At 46.1% G+C, this 16,872-nt stretch overlaps 1 protein-coding gene across 8 annotated transcripts in view; it reads left to right on the top strand.

The window, feature by feature from the left end:
* Positions 1-14,745, top strand: part of KPNA6 (karyopherin subunit alpha 6) — a 68,359-nt gene extending 53,614 nt beyond the window's left edge. For all 8 annotated transcript variants that reach the window (XM_074013411.1, XM_005544119.4, XM_065525660.1 and 5 more), the window contains 7 exons: positions 641-740; positions 1,053-1,216; positions 1,656-1,734; positions 4,559-4,684; positions 5,746-5,873; positions 8,093-8,271; positions 8,917-14,745. In XM_074013411.1, the coding sequence (XP_073869512.1) occupies positions 641-740; positions 1,053-1,216; positions 1,656-1,734; positions 4,559-4,684; positions 5,746-5,873; positions 8,093-8,271; positions 8,917-9,104 (964 nt within the window). In that variant the 3' untranslated portion in view covers positions 9,105-14,745. The remainder of the gene's footprint in view (positions 1-640; positions 741-1,052; positions 1,217-1,655; positions 1,735-4,558; positions 4,685-5,745; positions 5,874-8,092; positions 8,272-8,916) is intronic.
* The last annotated feature ends 2,127 nt before the right edge of the window (positions 14,746-16,872 follow it).

Raw genomic sequence — 16,872 nt, 5'->3', positions numbered from 1 at the left:
TCTACAAAATGCATTGATTTGCTATGAGGTCATGCATACATACATTGGACGGCTCTGTTGTAAATTGTAGATCAAAGACCCCATAAAGCGTCATTGTATCCCTCTCCCATCCTTCCCTCCATTGCCCTTAGAGTAAACTATGTCTAAACCAAAACAGATGAATGAACTGTTCTTCAGAGACCACAGTCCCATAGCCTACCACTATCACTTTCTTGGACCCTTCACAGAAAATTATTCCATACTGTGTGGCTAAAACTCTCACAGTATACCTATAGCTTTTATTTCTTAGACTTTTAGCTTTTATTTTCAGGGAATACCATTCCTTGTCCTGGACTTGTGGCCAGGGTTATGGGCACGATATATCCTACCTTAGAAGCTTTATAGGCTTACTCGAGATCTAGCCCTCTGTTTTGTCCCTATTATCTATGGTATTAACTAGCTACAGCTGGTCCTGAAATGAATACTCTGTATAGAGGTTGGCCTTCTGACTAATACCAGCTCTATTAACTTAGGTCTATGAGTAGGAAGAAACAGGCTGCTAGAGTCTGAGAAGTCTGATTGGATTTGTCTCTGGGTTCATTGGCAACAGCCCTATGCCAAGGCCTTAGTGCTCAGGATCTGGCTTTGCTGTTTCCTTCAGACTCCTTACCAAGTCCACACGACTGACAATGACACGGAATGCAGTCTGGGCCCTGTCAAATCTCTGCCGAGGGAAGAACCCACCCCCAGAGTTTGCAAAGGTGAGAGAGCTACTTACTAGACCCCGAGTGACATCAGGTTCCTTCATATGGAGTTTTTAAGTCTTTGGGATACTCCCTGGAGTCTCAAATCATGGGAAACTGAAAGAAGCAATTGTTAGTGAAGTAGATGATCTTGTGTGCCTGGATAGTAAAGTGAAAAGGTAGATCTAAATGTTTAACGTAGTAACGATCCCTAGGGTCTGGAATTACTTTGTGTGTGTTGAGAGCGGGGGTGGTTGCAGTGTTAGGGTTCATGATAGAGCTGATATAGTCTTGTCCCCCTATGACTCTTTCTCACTCCGCTTCCCACAGGTCTCTCCTTGTTTGCCTGTACTGTCTCGCCTACTCTTCAGCAGCGACTCAGACTTGCTGGCAGATGCTTGCTGGGCCCTTTCTTATCTGTCTGATGGACCCAATGAGAAGATCCAGGCAGTCATAGACTCCGGAGTCTGCCGGAGATTGGTAGAGCTGCTGATGTGAGTGGTCTTACAAGGGGTACAGGTTCTGGCTAGGCACGGTGGCTCACGCTTATAATCCCAGCACTTTGGGAGGCCAAGGCGGGCGGATCACGAGGTCAGGAGTTCGAGACCAGCCTGACCAACATGGTGAAACCCTGTGTCTACTAAAAATACAAAAATTAGCTGGGTGTGCTGGCAGGCACCTGTAATCCCAGCTACTCGGGAGGCTGAGGCAGGAGAATCGTTTGAACCTGGGAGGCGGAGGTTGCAGTGAGCTGAGATCACTCCATTGCATTCCAGCCTGGGCGACAGGGCAAGACTCCGTCTCAAAAAAAAATAAAAGAAAAAAGAGGATAGGTCTCTTAAGCTTCTCTGGGCTCAGACTAAAGAGATAAGAGTCAGCAGGGCCGAAAATGGTGTGCTGGCCTTCTGCTGATCAGATCTCCCTCCTCTGTAGGCACAATGATTACAAAGTGGCTTCTCCTGCCCTGAGAGCCGTGGGTAACATCGTCACTGGGGATGACATCCAGACCCAGGTAAGAAAGAGGAGGGTGTAGGATCTTAGACCAGCTATGGAAGAGCTTGTGGAGAGCTGCCTGTGGACAAAAGCCTTTCCTGCAAAGGGCTGTGGTCCTGATGGGAGGCACTATGGTCTAAGAAAGAAAGTGTAGGCTTGAGTGAAAAGTTCCAGCTCTGTCACTCTCTTAGCAGTCACGGGAAACTTGGTTCCTTCTTTTCTTCCATAAATTGGGAACAAATCATCATCTAATGGGTAAAGGAAAACTAAATGGAATAATTGGGCTTACCACCTGGGACATTGTGAGATAGTTAAGTTTGAGTCATGGTCCCTTTGAGATACTGAAAGCTATGGAACTCCACCCCTACTTACTAGATCTTTAGGGTCTCATGGATATCATGGACCTTGGATTAATCTTTTGTAAATAGCCCCTCTGGTGAGGGCATAGTAAACAAGGTTCGCCTGCTCAAAGGCTAGAGATTTGGGTATTCTTTGGGTTTTGAGTAGCTGGCATAATTCTGTGGGGTTCTGGACAGGTTTTTTACAGGTGAGTAGTCTCACTCAAACACTCAAACCCACACACTCATTTTCTGGGTTACTTTGTATATGTATATGCATGTACTTTAAAATAAAACATAAATTTTACCATTTTAACCATTTCATTGGCATAAAGTACATTCACATTTTTTCTCTGTCATCACCACTAGCCAGCTACAGAATTTTTTTATCATCTCAAACTGAAACTCTGTACACATTAAACAATAACTCCCCATTCTCCCTTCCCCTCAGTGCCTAGTAAACACCATTCTATTTTCTGCCTCTGTGAGTTTGAGTGCTCTAAGTACCTCATGTAAGTGGAATCATACAGTGTTTATTCTTTCTTGTCTGGTTTATTTCACTTAGCCTAGTATCTTTAAGATTCATCCATGTCATAGCATGTATCAGAACTCCTTTGTAAGGCTGAATGATATTCCACTATGTGTATATACCATATTTTATTTATCCATTCATCCATCTGTAGACATTTGGGTTGTTTCCACCTTTTGGCTATTGTGAATAATGCTGCTATGAACATTGGTGTACAAATATTTGTTCAAGTCCCTGTTTTCAGTCCTTTTGGGTATATACCCATAATGGAATTGCTGGATCATGTTCTAATTTTATGCTTAATTTTTTTGAGGGACCACCGTACTGTTTTGCACAGCTGCTATGCCATCTTACATTCTCACCAACAATGCATCATGTTCCAACTTCCCCACAGCCTTGTCAACGGTTATTTTCCGTTTTTCTTTCTTTCTTTTTTTTTTTTTTTACAATACCCACCCTAAAGGGTGTGAAGTGATATTTCATTGTGGTTTTTATTTGCATTTTTCTAATGATTAGTAATGTTGAGCATCTTTTCATATGCTTATTGGCCATCTGTGTTTTTTTGTTTTTTGTTGTTTCTTTTTTTTTGGACACATGTCTATTCAAGTCCTTTGCTCATGTTTTAATTGGGTTGTTGAGTTTTCTGGTTGTTCAATTTTGGGAGTTCTTCATATGTTCTAGATATTAATCTCTTATCAGATACATGTTTCGCAAATATTTTCTCTTGTTCTGTGGTTTTATCTTGTAACTCTGGTGTCTTTAAAAAAAAACTTTTTAATTTATTTAATTTTTAAAAATTGAGACAGAGTCTCTCTTTGTCACCCAGGCTAGAGTGCAATGTTGCCATCTCGGCTCACTACAACCTCTGCCTCCTGAGCTCAAAGCAATCCTTCCACCTCAGCCTCCCAAGTAGCTGGTACTACAGGCATGCACCATCACGCCTAGCTAATTTTTTGAATTGGTTTTTTTGGAGAGACAGGGTTTTACCATGTTGCCCAGGCTGGTCTTGAACTACTGGACTTAAGCAATCCTCCCACCTTGGCTTCTCAAAGTGGTGGGATTACAGGCATGAAGCCACCTCGCCCAGACCCACTTTCTTTTCTTTTTAAAAATTTTTTTTAGAGGGTATCACTGTGTTGCCCCGGCTGGCCTTGAACTCTTGTGCTGAGGTGATCCTACTGCCTCAGCCTCCTGAGTAGCTGGGACTGCAGGAGCATACCACTGTGCCCAGCTTACTCCAATGTCTTGATGCACAAAAGTTTTTCATTTTGATTAAGTCCAGTTTACCTGGGCCAGGTGCGGTGGCTCACGCCTGTAATTCCAGCACTTTGGGAGGCTGAGGCGGGAGGATCACTTGAGCCCAGAAGTTTGAGACCAGCCCTACAACATGGGAAGACCCTGTCTCTACAAAAAAAATTTTATTTTATTTTTTTAATTAGCAGGGTGCAGTGGCACCCTGCTACTCAGGAGTCCCCAACTACTCAAGAGGCTGAAGTAGGAGGATTGCTTGAGACTGGGAGGTCAAGGCTGCAGTAAGCTGTGATCATGCCACTGCACTCCAGCCTAGGCAACAGAGCGAGACCCTGTTTCAAGAAAAAAAATTAGGCCAGGCACTGTGACTCACGCCTGTAATCCCAACACTTTGGGAGGCTGAGGCAGGCAGATCACCTAAAGTCAGGAGCTCGAGACCAGCCTGGCCAACTTGATGAAACCCCATCTCTACTAAAAATACAAAAATTAGTCGGGCATGGTGGTGGGTGTCTGTAATCCCAGCATCTCGGGAGGCTAAGGCTGGAGAATCGCTTGAACCTGGGAGGCGGAGGTTGCAGTGAGCCGAGATTGTGCCACTGCACTCCAGCCTGGGCGTCAGAGCAAGACTGTGTCTCAAAAAAAAAAAAAGGAAAGAAAAACATTTAAAAAAATTAAAAACAGTTTATCTAATTTTTCTTTTGTTTCCTATGCTTTTGGTGTTCTAGGTCATTCTTAACTGTTCAGCCCTACCTTGCCTTCTCCACTTGTTGAGCAGTCCCAAGGAGTCAATCCGAAAGGAAGCTTGCTGGACTATTTCAAATATTACTGCTGGCAACAGGGCTCAAATACAGGTAAAATAGGCAGGGAAGTCAAGGGGCATGGGAAGTCATAGGAACATGGGAGGTTGCTGGAATATTTGCTTTCAGAAGAAAGAATTTGTTTCCCTTTAAAAATTGGAGTCAATTGGCCAGGCACGTTGGCTCATGCCTGTAGTCCCAGCACTTTGGGAGGCTGAGGCGGACGGATCGTGAGGTCAGGAGTTTGAGACCAGCCTGGCCAACATGGTGAAATCACATCTCTACTAAAAATACAAAAATTAGATGGGTGTGGTGGCGGGCACCTGTAATCTCAGCTATTCGGGAGGCTGAGGCAGAAGAATCGCTTGAACCCGGGAGGCAAAAATTGCAGTGAGCTGAGATCTCGCCACTGTACTCTAGCCTGGGCAACAGAGCGAGACTCTGTCTCCAAAAAAAAAAAAAAAAAAAAGAGGGGCCAGGTACAGTGGCTCATGCTTGTAATCCCAGCACTTTGGGAGGCCGAGGTGGGCGGATCATGAGGTCGGGAGATCGAGACCATCCTGGCTAACATGGTGAAACCCTGTCTCTGAAAATACAAAAAAAGGCCGGGCGCGGTGGCTCAAGCCTGTAATCTCAGCACTTTGGGAGGCCGAGGCGGGTGGATCACGAGGTCAGGAGATCGAGACTATCCTGGCTAACATGGTGAAACCCCGTCTCTACTAAAAATACAAAAAACTAGCCGGGCGTAGTGGCGGGCGCCTGTAGTCTCAGCTACTTGGGAGGCTGAGGCGGGAGAATGGCGTGAACCCGGGAGGCGGAGCTTGCAGTGAGCCGAGATCACGCCACTGCACTCCAGCCTGGGCGACAGAGCGAGACTCTGTCTCAGAAAAAAAAAAAAAAGAAAGAAATTGGAATCAACGTGTACTATTGGTCAAAGAAGCTGTGTAACCAAAACTGGGTTCTTCTGTAGTAGCCTGTCACCTATATAGGAAGAACAAAAGAAAACTCCCAGAATGGGGAAGATGACTAAGTCTTAGCTGATTTGGGGACTAGATTTATTTATCATCCTGAAATGACTTTTTCTTTCCATCTGCCTCCCCTCAATCCTCTCTCAGGCTGTTATAGATGCAAATATCTTCCCTGTGTTGATCGAAATCCTTCAGAAAGCAGAGTTTCGTACAAGGAAAGAGGCAGCCTGGGCCATCACCAATGCCACATCAGGAGGAACCCCTGAGCAGATCAGGTATTACATTCCTTTCCAATTGTCTTGAATGATATGGATGCTCTCCCTGTTTGCTCCTGGTTTATAGGTGACCTATAAACTGCTCTTGCTCAGACAGGTCTGCCCCCTAGTCTCGATGTAATAGAATTTTACTGGTAAACTGCTACAGTGTCACTAGAATCTGGAATAGATTCCATGTAAGCCATGTGGGAATCTATTGGAGATTCTAGTGACACTGTAGCAATTTACCAGTTTTCCCTTCTGGAGAAGAGAAACATGACATGGATATCCATCTTTTCTCTACCTTTTCCTATCCAACAGAGAACTGAAATCTATGTAGTTCTCAATTATTTCTACAAATGAAGGGGAACCGTGCTGTGGCTCACTCAAAACAGTTTCTTCAGCCTGGCCAACATAAGAAGACTCTATCTCTACAAAAGATACAAAAATTAGCTGGGCATGGTGGCATGTGCCTGTAGTCCCAGCTGAGATGGGAGGATGGTTTGAGCCTGGAAGGTCAAGGCTGCAGTGAACTGTGATTGTACCACTGCACTCCAGCCTGAGTGACAGAGCCAGAGTGTGTCCAAAAAAAAAAACCAACAAGCAAGCTGGTGTGATGTCTCATGTCTGTTATCCCAGCACCTTGGGAAGCTGAAGCAGGAGGATCCTTTAAACCCAGGAGTTCAAGACTAGCCTGGGCAACATAGGGACACCTCATGTATACAAAAATGTAAAAATTAGCAGGTTGTAGTGGTGTGTGCCTATGGCCGCAGCTACTCAGTAGGCTGAAGCAGGAGGATCACCTGAGCCCAGGAGGTCACAGCTGTAATAAGCTGTGATGATGCCACTATACTCCAGCGTTTGCCACAGAGCAAGGTCCTCTCTCAAACAAAAAAGCAACTTCTTTGGGAAATTAATTTGGGGTATGAGACTTGAAAGAAGCTAATAGAAAGCTATTTTGTGTATGTGTACTCTTTTTGAGACCGCAACCTCTGCTTCCCGGGTTCAAGCGATTCTTCTGCTTTAGCCTCCTGAGTAGCTGGGATTACAGGCGTGTGCCACCACACCCAGCCAATTATTTGTATTTTTAGTAGAAACGGGGTTTCACCATGTTAGCAGACTGGTTTTGAACTCCTGACCTCAGGTGATGCTCCCACTTCGGCTTCCCAAAGTGCTGAGATTACAAGCATGAAGCACCAGGCCTGTGTACTCTTTTATTTTAGTTTCCATTATCTGAACATTAGTGGGAAGTGGTGGGAATAGATAGGTGTCTTGCCCTTCACCTGTTGCCTGTTAAGGGGAGCATAGTCAGTATATGTAAAGCCTTAGGAGAAAAGAGATAGCTGTTGAGTTAAGCTTTGAAGGATAAATATGGGATTATAAAAGGCCTCTTAGGGAAAAGCATAAATAAAGGTACAAGAATCAGAAACCTGGAGACCTTTACAAGTGTGACTAGAATGTATTGTCCTTGGAAGGGAATAATGGGAGGCAGAGCTAGAAAAGAACTGGGAGCCAGATTGCAGGGCATCCAGGCTGGGCTTGGCTTGTGGTATTATGGTATTGTTGTGCCACAGAATTTGGAATTCAGGGAAATAGGGAGCCTGTGAAAAATTTTAAGCAGGGAAGTGATATGTTCAGAGGGGTAATGTTGCAGCTGAGGAGACATTAGAGGCAAGGAGGAGGAATGTTTGGTAGCATCCACATGTGAAATGAACTAGACCAATATCAACAGGAAGGTAGAGAGATAGAGAAAGGATAAGCAGTTATCACGGCTCAGTAAGAGCAGTGGCTCACACCTATAATCCCAGCACTTTGGGAGGCTAAGGTGGGAGGATCACTTGAGACCAGCAATTTGAGACCAGCCTGGGCAACATAATGAGACTTTGTCTCTACAAAAAATAAAAAATAAAATTAGCTGAGAATGATGGCACACACCTGTAGTCACAGCTGTTTGGGAGGCTGAGGCAGGAGGATCACTTGAGCCCACGAGTTTGATGCTGTAGTGCGCTGGGATCGCACCACTGCACCCCAGCCTGGGTGACAGAGCAAGACCGTCTCAAAAAAAAAAAAAGACTTAGTTGGGGAAGACTCTCATTCTCTGGTGTGGAATGAGGTGTTGCACAGCACAATTCTTAAAAATAAAAAAATAGTAAGAGTGAGTTGGTGAGAGTGCAGAGTACCTGCCCAGCACTTCATTTGTCCTGTACTAGTTTAGAACTTGCCTGGTCTCTGGCCCCTAGGTACCTGGTCTCACTGGGCTGCATCAAACCCCTATGTGACTTGCTGACTGTAATGGATTCGAAGATTGTGCAAGTGGCCCTCAATGGACTGGAGAACATCCTGCGACTTGGAGAGCAAGAGGGCAAGCGCAGTGGCTCAGGGGTCAATCCCTATTGTGGCCTCATAGAGGAAGCCTATGGTATGTGCCCTCTCCTCAATCTAGGTCAGAACCTGAGACTAGGCCTCCAACGTGGTATACATATGTTGGTGGTGGCAGAGTGTGGGTTGGGGAGCATCCATAGCTTCCATGAGACTGACGTCTGTGTCTCCAGAACAGTTAAGAGCTCCTGCCCTAGCCAAGTTTAACCATCACAGGGTTTCAGATGTTACCATGAGTATAACGGGGATGAACTGAATAGCTGGGGTACAGTTAGGATTTGGACTTGGCTCATCTTTTGAGTTCAGAGTTGTCTCCCACCAGTTTCTTCTCCTTCTAAGGAGCGATAGATAAGTTCTCTTTCTGATAGGTTGCACCTATAAGAGTGCTGGATTGACTCATCACTCATCCCTGAGAGGCTGATGATTTGCCCAGGTCATGTACCTAGTTTAAAGCAGAATCAGGACTAGAATCTCTGTAACTGACATTTTGGTCTCTTTCCTTTGGGATTCTGTAGTTTTGAGAAGAAATCTTAACTCTCCTCTTTCAGGTCCAAGAGTGATCTGATCATATGAACTTGTGTTTGTAAGCACTAACATACCTCATGGAAGGAAAAATAGGTAAATGTTTCACCTGCCCATAGAAAAGCACTCACACTTCCCTCTCCTTCCTTCCTTACTATTGTAGGCTTGGATAAAATTGAGTTTCTCCAGAGCCATGAGAACCAAGAAATCTACCAGAAGGCCTTCGACCTCATTGAGCACTACTTTGGTGTAGAAGACGATGATAGCAGCCTGGCTCCCCAAGTGGATGAAACGCAACAGCAGTTCATCTTCCAGCAGCCTGAGGCCCCCATGGAGGGCTTCCAGCTATAATATCTGCCTCCGGGGAGGGGAGGGGATGGGAAGCACCACCAGCCAGCGGAAGAGCAGCCCCTGGTGGGCGGGAAACCAGTGTCCCCACCATCAGCCACCACACACCTCTGCTGCCCTGGAGACTGTGCTCTTGACCTGCTCCACCCCCTTCCCTGGAGGGAGCACCCTCTGGACAGACAGAACCATCTGAGGCTCACCTTTGGGTTTTGTGACAAGAAGGGGACGTGTTGGGTTTTTCTTCCTTACACTATATTTTGGCTGCACACATGTCTTTAACCCAGGAGCCCAGGGGTAGACAAAGGAGGACTAAGGTAATCAATTTGCACCTTTTTTTATTTTTATCTTTTTTCTTTTTTTCTTCAGTGGTGACTTCCTTCCCTTTATCTTTTTTCATTCTTCCCAGTCCTCTGCCCTGATCTGTGTAACTCTTATCTTGGGTACTTGAGCAGACGGTGTATTCCAGAGGTGGGAGGTGGGAGGGGAAGGGAGAAACCCAAAACAAAGTGTTCTTGCTCTGACAGAATATTAATCTTGTACGCTTGGATTGAGTTATTTAATTTTTTCTTTTGCACATTTTTCTTGTATTAAGATTGCTCTTCCCAAGAGCCACGAGTTCCTGGTTTTAATAAACCCAGCTGCCTGCATTGCCTGGGACTAGACTAGGCTGATGGGGAGGCTACCATGAAACAAAGGTCCCTCCTTCCCTCTGACTCTTTGCCCAGACCTCTTTAGTTTGGGAGATCCTCCTCACTCTCCTGGAGTGTCTCAAGTACACCAGTGGGAGTGCAGGGGAGGAGCACAGGCCTTCACATGGGGCTTCCCACGTATAGCTACTGATCCCATATTTCCTACTCACCTTCCAAATGGTGCGACCCAACTTCATTTGTTTACTTGAAAATTCCCACTCGGGGTTTAGAGAACCTCTGAGGTGGCTGTATTTTCTCCTAAGCTTGAGATAGGGGGCTGTGGTCCTTCCTGTCTCCTGAGGAGAAAGTCCCTGCTCTGGTGACCTGTAAGCTGCAGAGGAGGTTGGAGTGAGAGTGTCATGTATTGGGATAGTCAGGGATCCCTGCCTTTGGCCTTTTCTTCTTCTTCCTCTTCCATAGTTGGATCATGTATATTTTACTTCTAAAGGAGAGAATGTCAAAAAGTTCTGTATTTTTTTATATTCTATATATTAGGTAGGTCAATCTTAATTGGTCTCAAGAGGAAGAACTCTCTGTCATTTCTGTAAGTAGGATACTGTGAGGAAGACCAAAAAGAGATGTGGATGCTTCCTCGCTCAGGAGGCCTGAGCTTGGTCCTTTTCCTCTCTGCTTGGATTCTGGACCACCACCTGGGACCAACCTTCAACTCTGGAACCTTCATAAAGCAGGTCAGCGTGGCCTGATTGTCCCAGGACCTGAAGGGAGCAAGGATGGCCTCAGGGCCTAGTGAAGTCTGCTACTCTGTCCTTACTGCTGAACATCCTGCTTGTACCAGGAAACTTAGAAGCAGTTTGCCTTGTCAAATTCAATCTCAGTGGCCATTGTCCACATAACCAATCACCCATGGCTGCCTCTCCTATTATCTATTATCACTGAAACTTAGTAGCCTGCTTTTTTTTTTTTTTTCTTAAGAGCTATTGCTTATCTTCCCTGTTTGGGATCCTTGTTCCTGGTTTAGGTTTTCCCTTCCTTGTGACGATTATAATCCAGATGCCTTTTCTTTCTGTTTGAATTACAGTAGTGCATTGCCTCAGTGGCTTGCCTGTGCCTCTGGCTGGATTACATGTGATAGTAAAGCCCACCTGTTTGGATGGGAGTAGAGGAAGTTGGTGTAGACCAGCTGTGGAGCTGAAGGCACAGTCCGCCCCACCCCAACCTCCCCACTATGGTTAGTCAAGAGGCATCCAGCTCCAAGCTCTGCTTTTCCTTCCTCTGAAACAATGCCATTCTTGCTTCTATTGCTACACATCTCCTGGCTCAGGTGAAATCCACGCCCTTCTGCTTATAGACCTAAAGTTCAGGTACTTATTGCTGGCCATTGGTCTTGAATTTTCCCTCTCCTAGTGCTGCGGTCCCACTTCAAAGCCATTTTCTGAGGAGGATGGTTTAGGGCTGGCAATTGTCCCTGAAAAATCACACCCATGTTGTACCACCTTGGTGAGTCAGATGCCACTCATCAGCTTGGGAATGATGGCTGCCAACTCCCAATCTCCCAGGAAGGCAGGGGGCAGAATCGTTTTTTCACTTGGCCTGCTACCTCCATTACAAAACCATTCTCTTACAGTTGAAAAAAAAAAAAAGCCCTCCCCCACCCAACCTCCTCCCATTGTTCTCATCCAAAGGGCAATTTAGTAGGATCTACTTTGTACATCTCAAGTAACAGTTAAGTCCCTGATATTGGGACCAGATTCTTAGTGTAAGACATACACATCCTGCTTGCCCAGCTGTTCCTCCAAAATCTGCTTTGGCTTCAGCTCCCGGTCCTGTACCAGATGGAAAATTTTTTTGGTTATCTGGTTGCTGCTTAAAGCCAGTTTTCCCTAAGAGCTCCAAAGGCTAAAGTCTACTGGGGGCAGAGTGTGAGGCTAGATTTCTCATCAGAGAAAAGTGGCCTCTAGGAGTTTTCATTTATGTCTTCTCCAGACCAGGTTTTGCTGTTATCTTCCTTTAATCAACGCTTTCAACCAACAGGTGAAGTTCTTCCAGCCCACAGAGTCAGTAATACCATCTTTTCTATCTCCCCCTTTCCTTTGGCCATGTAATGAAGCAAAATATTATTTATTTAGCCCAGGCTTGAGAGCCACTGTTTGTGGGCAGTCTCCATCTAGATTCCAGACCCTGGCCTAAGCTAGCTAAGGCTCTCTGGTTATTGCCAGGATGGAGCCCCCCTACCCCAGTCTGCTGTAGGGAATACCCTAATTAGTTGAGGCATGCTTTTGGAATCCTGGCATGTTGGCATATGGCTGGTCTATCCTTTTTAAGATCTCTGGTTAGGGGTATCTAGATATGGATTAGGAGGGACAAGGAGCCCTTTTCTTGACTAATATGTTCAAATACTTTTTTGAACAGTGCCAGCCGCTCCAGGCATCCCACTCCCAAATCATCATCTTTAGTACTAACAGGGTCTCTGGTCTTAGAAGCCTGCCTTCAGATGCCAGCTGACCCCAGTGACTGCCTGGCCTTGGTGTTGGCTGCAACCTTCTGATAGAACCACATGGATTCCACCCACTGCTGGCCAGTCTTGTTACATGGGTCAGGGAACACAAATGGCACCCCCAGGGAGCAGGTGTTGACCTCAGTTTTCAAACACCCTTGGTGTTCCTCCTTACCTAGAGCCCATTAATCTACCCCATCAACTCTCTGCCATGAAAGCCATCTTCCAGGAGCCATGTTTTTTGGAGCCGAGCTGCACAGATTATAGCTGCTATTGTACTTAAATAAGGGAGAGGAAAAGAAGGTTCTCAGGCACAGACTTTCTATTTTTCTCAAGCCAAACCAGTTTAAAATGAAAACTGTCTAGCAGAATGAACTGTATTTCCATTTTTTCATGTCTACCCGCCTTCCCCCCATACCCTAAAGTTGTACTTGTTTCAAGCAAACTAGAAGGAAAGGATAGGAAAGCCTGACACTACTAACCTCACCTCCCATACACCTCTTTGAAGGCCCCAGCTCTTTTGTTCAGGCCTCTCTTCTCCCCTAGACTCACTCAGCTTGGTATCCATCATCTTGAGCATTCTTCAGGGGATTCATCTAGGGTTCAGATTCCAGACTCTCAGCTGAAGACAGGGAGCGAATTTCCCCAGGTCCTTGCAGGTAATCCAGGGACCCAGTAGGGAGAACAGGCTGGCTGGGGCATTAGGAATGTATGTACCTCTCTGCCTCCCTGGCAGCCTGGGGAGCGGTGGAGAGCTCGGTGCACTAAACCATGGTAAACATCTCCCTGATAGAACTACTCTTTAGTGAGTGTGAGACTGAGATATTGCTTAGAATAAATTTCTTCCATAGCCATTTAAGATTGCATGTTCTAGACCAACCTTGTCCAGTATGTTTTCTGTTTGAGCTTTTTCATTCTTTTGGTAAGCCAACAAGTTGAGAATTTGGCCCTACTGGGGTCCATGTAGTGGGCACTAGCTGCTCTTTGGCCAAGGGCTTCATAAATGATTCAGTCTCTCATTATCTGTCCTCTAGCCTCATACCCTGATTTAGACTGTGGCAAAGGAAGAATTTGAGGTCAAGACCAACCAAATCTGTGAATTCAAGCTGTTATTTTTTTCTCTGCAAGGGCACTTTGCTTCAGGTCTGGGCTACGTGCAGAACCTAAGCTGGCTGTGAGAGTTAGAAGAGGCACCATTACATGTTAGGCCCAGAACACCATGGGAAAAGGTTTATGTAGCATATCTTCAGTGGCCTGCCTGGCTGCTCCTGGGCCAGCCTGACTTCTGATGTCCACATAAGCTCATACCTAAACCCTGCTGCTGAACCCCAGCCCTGTTCTCTTGTAACTATTATATATGCCATGTCCTGGGGGGCATTGAAGGAAGTAAGCTCTCAGAGACCCTACCTCTGACTCAGAGCATGTCCTTAAAGAGTCCACATCTGGCCGGGCATGATGGCACACGCCTGTAATCCCAGCACTTTGGGAGGCCGAGGTGGGCGGATCACAAGGTCAGGAGTTTGAGACCAGCCTGGCAACATAGTGAAACCTCGTCTCTACTAAAAATACAAAAAATTAGCTGGGCGTGGTGGCAGACGCCTGTAATCCCAGCTACTTGGGAGGCTGAGGCAGGAGAATCACTTGAACCCAGAAGGGGGAGGTTGCAGTGAGCCAAGATTATGCAACTGCACTTCAGCTCGGGTGACAGTGCGAGACTCCGTCTCAAAAAAAAAAAAAAAAAATCCACATCTTCAGCTGGGCACGGTGGCTCATGCCTGTAATCCTAGCACTTTGGGAGGCCAAGGCAGGAGGATCACTTGAGGTCAGGAGTTCAAAACCAGCCTGGCCAACATAGTGAAACCCCGTCCCCACTTAAAAAAAAAAAAAAAGCCGGGTGTGATGGTGGGCACCTGTGATCCCAGCTACGCGGGAGGCTGAGGCAGGAGAATCTTGAACCCAGGAGGCAGAGGTTGCAGTGAGCCAAGATTGCGTCAGCCTGGGTGACAGGGTGAGACTCTGTCTCAAAAAAAAAAAAAAAGTCCACATCTTCATGAACCCTCAGACTCTGAAGCTGGGTGTCGGCTTTTTTAGCCAGCTTTTGTGGGAATTGCCTTTGACCTATTAAAGAAGGGAAGTGGGTAATGGAGTCCCAGCCACTCAAGAGACTGGATATCCCCCAAGAATGGCTTGAGTTACCAGCTATGGACCCTTGGAAGATGAATCTAATCCTTCTCACTGGTTTTTCTTTGCAAATTCATTTGCTTTTATTTTCCTAATAACTATAAACTCTATTTTCCATGTTCTCAGGGCCCCTGGGTAGACAGACACAGCTTGATTTCAGAGCATACGTAGGCCAAGAAACCATGGCATTGAGTGTGCTGAGTCCAGACAAATGTTATTTATATACACATCCAAATTTGAAGAGAAAATGTATTTCTTTAGGTTTCAAACACTGTAATAGATATAAAGCAAAAATAAAAACCTGTTGCAAAGTTCTAAATTGTCTTTGGTTTGGAGTGACCCTAGACTGGATTTGGGGGAAGAGAATAAGGAGGTGTTTAAACTTGTAGCTTAACAGTGGAAATAAGAGTTGTACCAACCTGTACCTGCTGTAAAGTTTTTTTCATCGGCTTTATTGAAATATAATTGACACAATAAATTGTACATATTTAAAGTATGTACACTTTGATAAATTGAAACACATATGCACCCATAAAACAACCACAAGATAGTGAATATATCTATGATCTTCATAAGCCATAAGCTTCCTGCTTGAGAATCCCTCCTTTCTGCCCCACCTCCAGCAACCACTGATCTGTGGCTGTCACTGTAGTTCAGTTTGCATTTTCTAGAGTTTCTCTAAATGATTTTGACTTACTGTCATCAGCACTACTCTACAGCCCTTTGAACCCTTTTTTTTTTGAAACGGAGGTTTTTATTCTTGGCATCCAGGCTGGAGTGCAATGGCGTGACCTCGGTTCACTGCAACCTCTGCCTCCCGGGTTCAAGTGATTCTCCTGCCTCAGCCTCCCAAGTAGCTGGGATTACAGGCGCCCACCACCACGCCCAGCTAATTTTTGTATTTTTAGTAGAGACGGTTTCACCACGTTGGCCAGGCTGGTCTTGAACTCCTGATCTCAGGTGATCTGCCTGCCTCCGCCAAAGTGCTGGGATTACAGGCATGAGCCATCGTGCCTGGCCTGAACCTCTTAAGATCAAGTAATTCACAGACTCCTCCCTTCAGTTTAGATCAATTCCTAAAACATAGATGACAGACAAGCAGCCAGAAAGCTTATTGAACCCACAGGAAGGTTTTGCTTGGCAGAGTGTTTAAGTTTGAATTAGTTGCCAACTTTTTTTTTCTTTTTTTTTGAGACAGAGTCTCGCTCTGTCGCCCAGGCTGGAGTGCAGTGGCGCGATCTCGGCTCACTGCAAGCTCCGCCGCCCGGGTTCATGCCATTCTCCTGCCTCAGCCTCCCGAGTAGCTGGGACTACAGGTGCCCGCCACCATGCCCGGCTAATTTTTTGTATTTTTAGTAGAGACGGGGTTTCACCGTGTTAGCCAGGATGGTCTCGATCTCCCGACCTCGTGATCCGCCCGTCTCAGCCTCCCAAAGTGCTGGGATTACAGGCTTGAGCCACCGCGCCCGGCCAACATTTTTTTAAAAAATCAAGAAATGTCTGTCTGGAAAAAGACTCTCATGAAGTATCCATTTTTAAAAAGAGGCCAAGCTCTTTGGCTCATGCCTGTAATCCCAACCCTTTGGGAGGCCAAGGCAGGAGGATCACTTGAGGCCAGGAGCTCAAGACCAGCCTGGGCAGCATAGTGAGACCTGTCTCTACAAAAAAATTTAAAAGCTGGCTGTGGGCCGGGCGCGGTGGCTCAAGCCTGTAATCCCAGCACTTTGGGAGGCCGAGACGGGCGGATCACGAGGTCAGGAGATCGAGAACATCCTGGCTAACACGGTGAAACCCCGTCTCTACTAAAAAATACAGAAAACTAGCCGGGCGCGGTGGCGGGCGCCTGTAGTCCCAACTACTCGGGAGGCTGAGGCAGGAGAATGGCGTGAACCCGGGAGGCGGAGCTTGCAGTGAGCTGAGATCTGGCCACTGCACTCCAGCCTGGGCGACAGAGCGAGACTCCGTCTCAAAAAAAAAAAAAAGCTGGCTGTGGTGGCACATACCTGTAGTCCTAGCTACTTGGGAGGCTGGGGCAAGAGGATCACTTGAGTCCAGGTGGTCGAGTCTGCAGTGAGCTAGAATGATCACTGCACTCCAGCCCCAGCAGCCGAGTAAAACCTATCTACAAAAAAGAAAAATACTATCTGGCCCCACCCGGCCTGAGTTTCTGCTTGGTAACAATGTGCAAGAGCTGCTGTATTTTACTGCAATCACCACCTCTCTTAATCTGGCAGGTGCTAATATTGTTGCTATACATTGTTTATAGCAAAGGAGAAAGTAACTTGTTAACCCATGTTTCTGTCGAATATTCTTGCCTGTTCTCATTACCTAGCCGGCCCCTCTAGGCTATTGTTGGCCCTTCCACTACATCCTCTACCCTTCACCCCAGGCATACATTTTTATATTCTTTATCTCACCTAGAACACCCTCTATATGAAAATGTATC

Source organism: Macaca fascicularis, chromosome 1 (assembly GCF_037993035.2).
Source record: "Macaca fascicularis isolate 582-1 chromosome 1, T2T-MFA8v1.1".
Lineage (NCBI taxonomy): Eukaryota > Metazoa > Chordata > Mammalia > Primates > Cercopithecidae > Macaca > Macaca fascicularis.
Note: the sequence above shows the minus strand (reverse complement) of the source record. Positions and strands in the feature narration are given on the sequence as shown.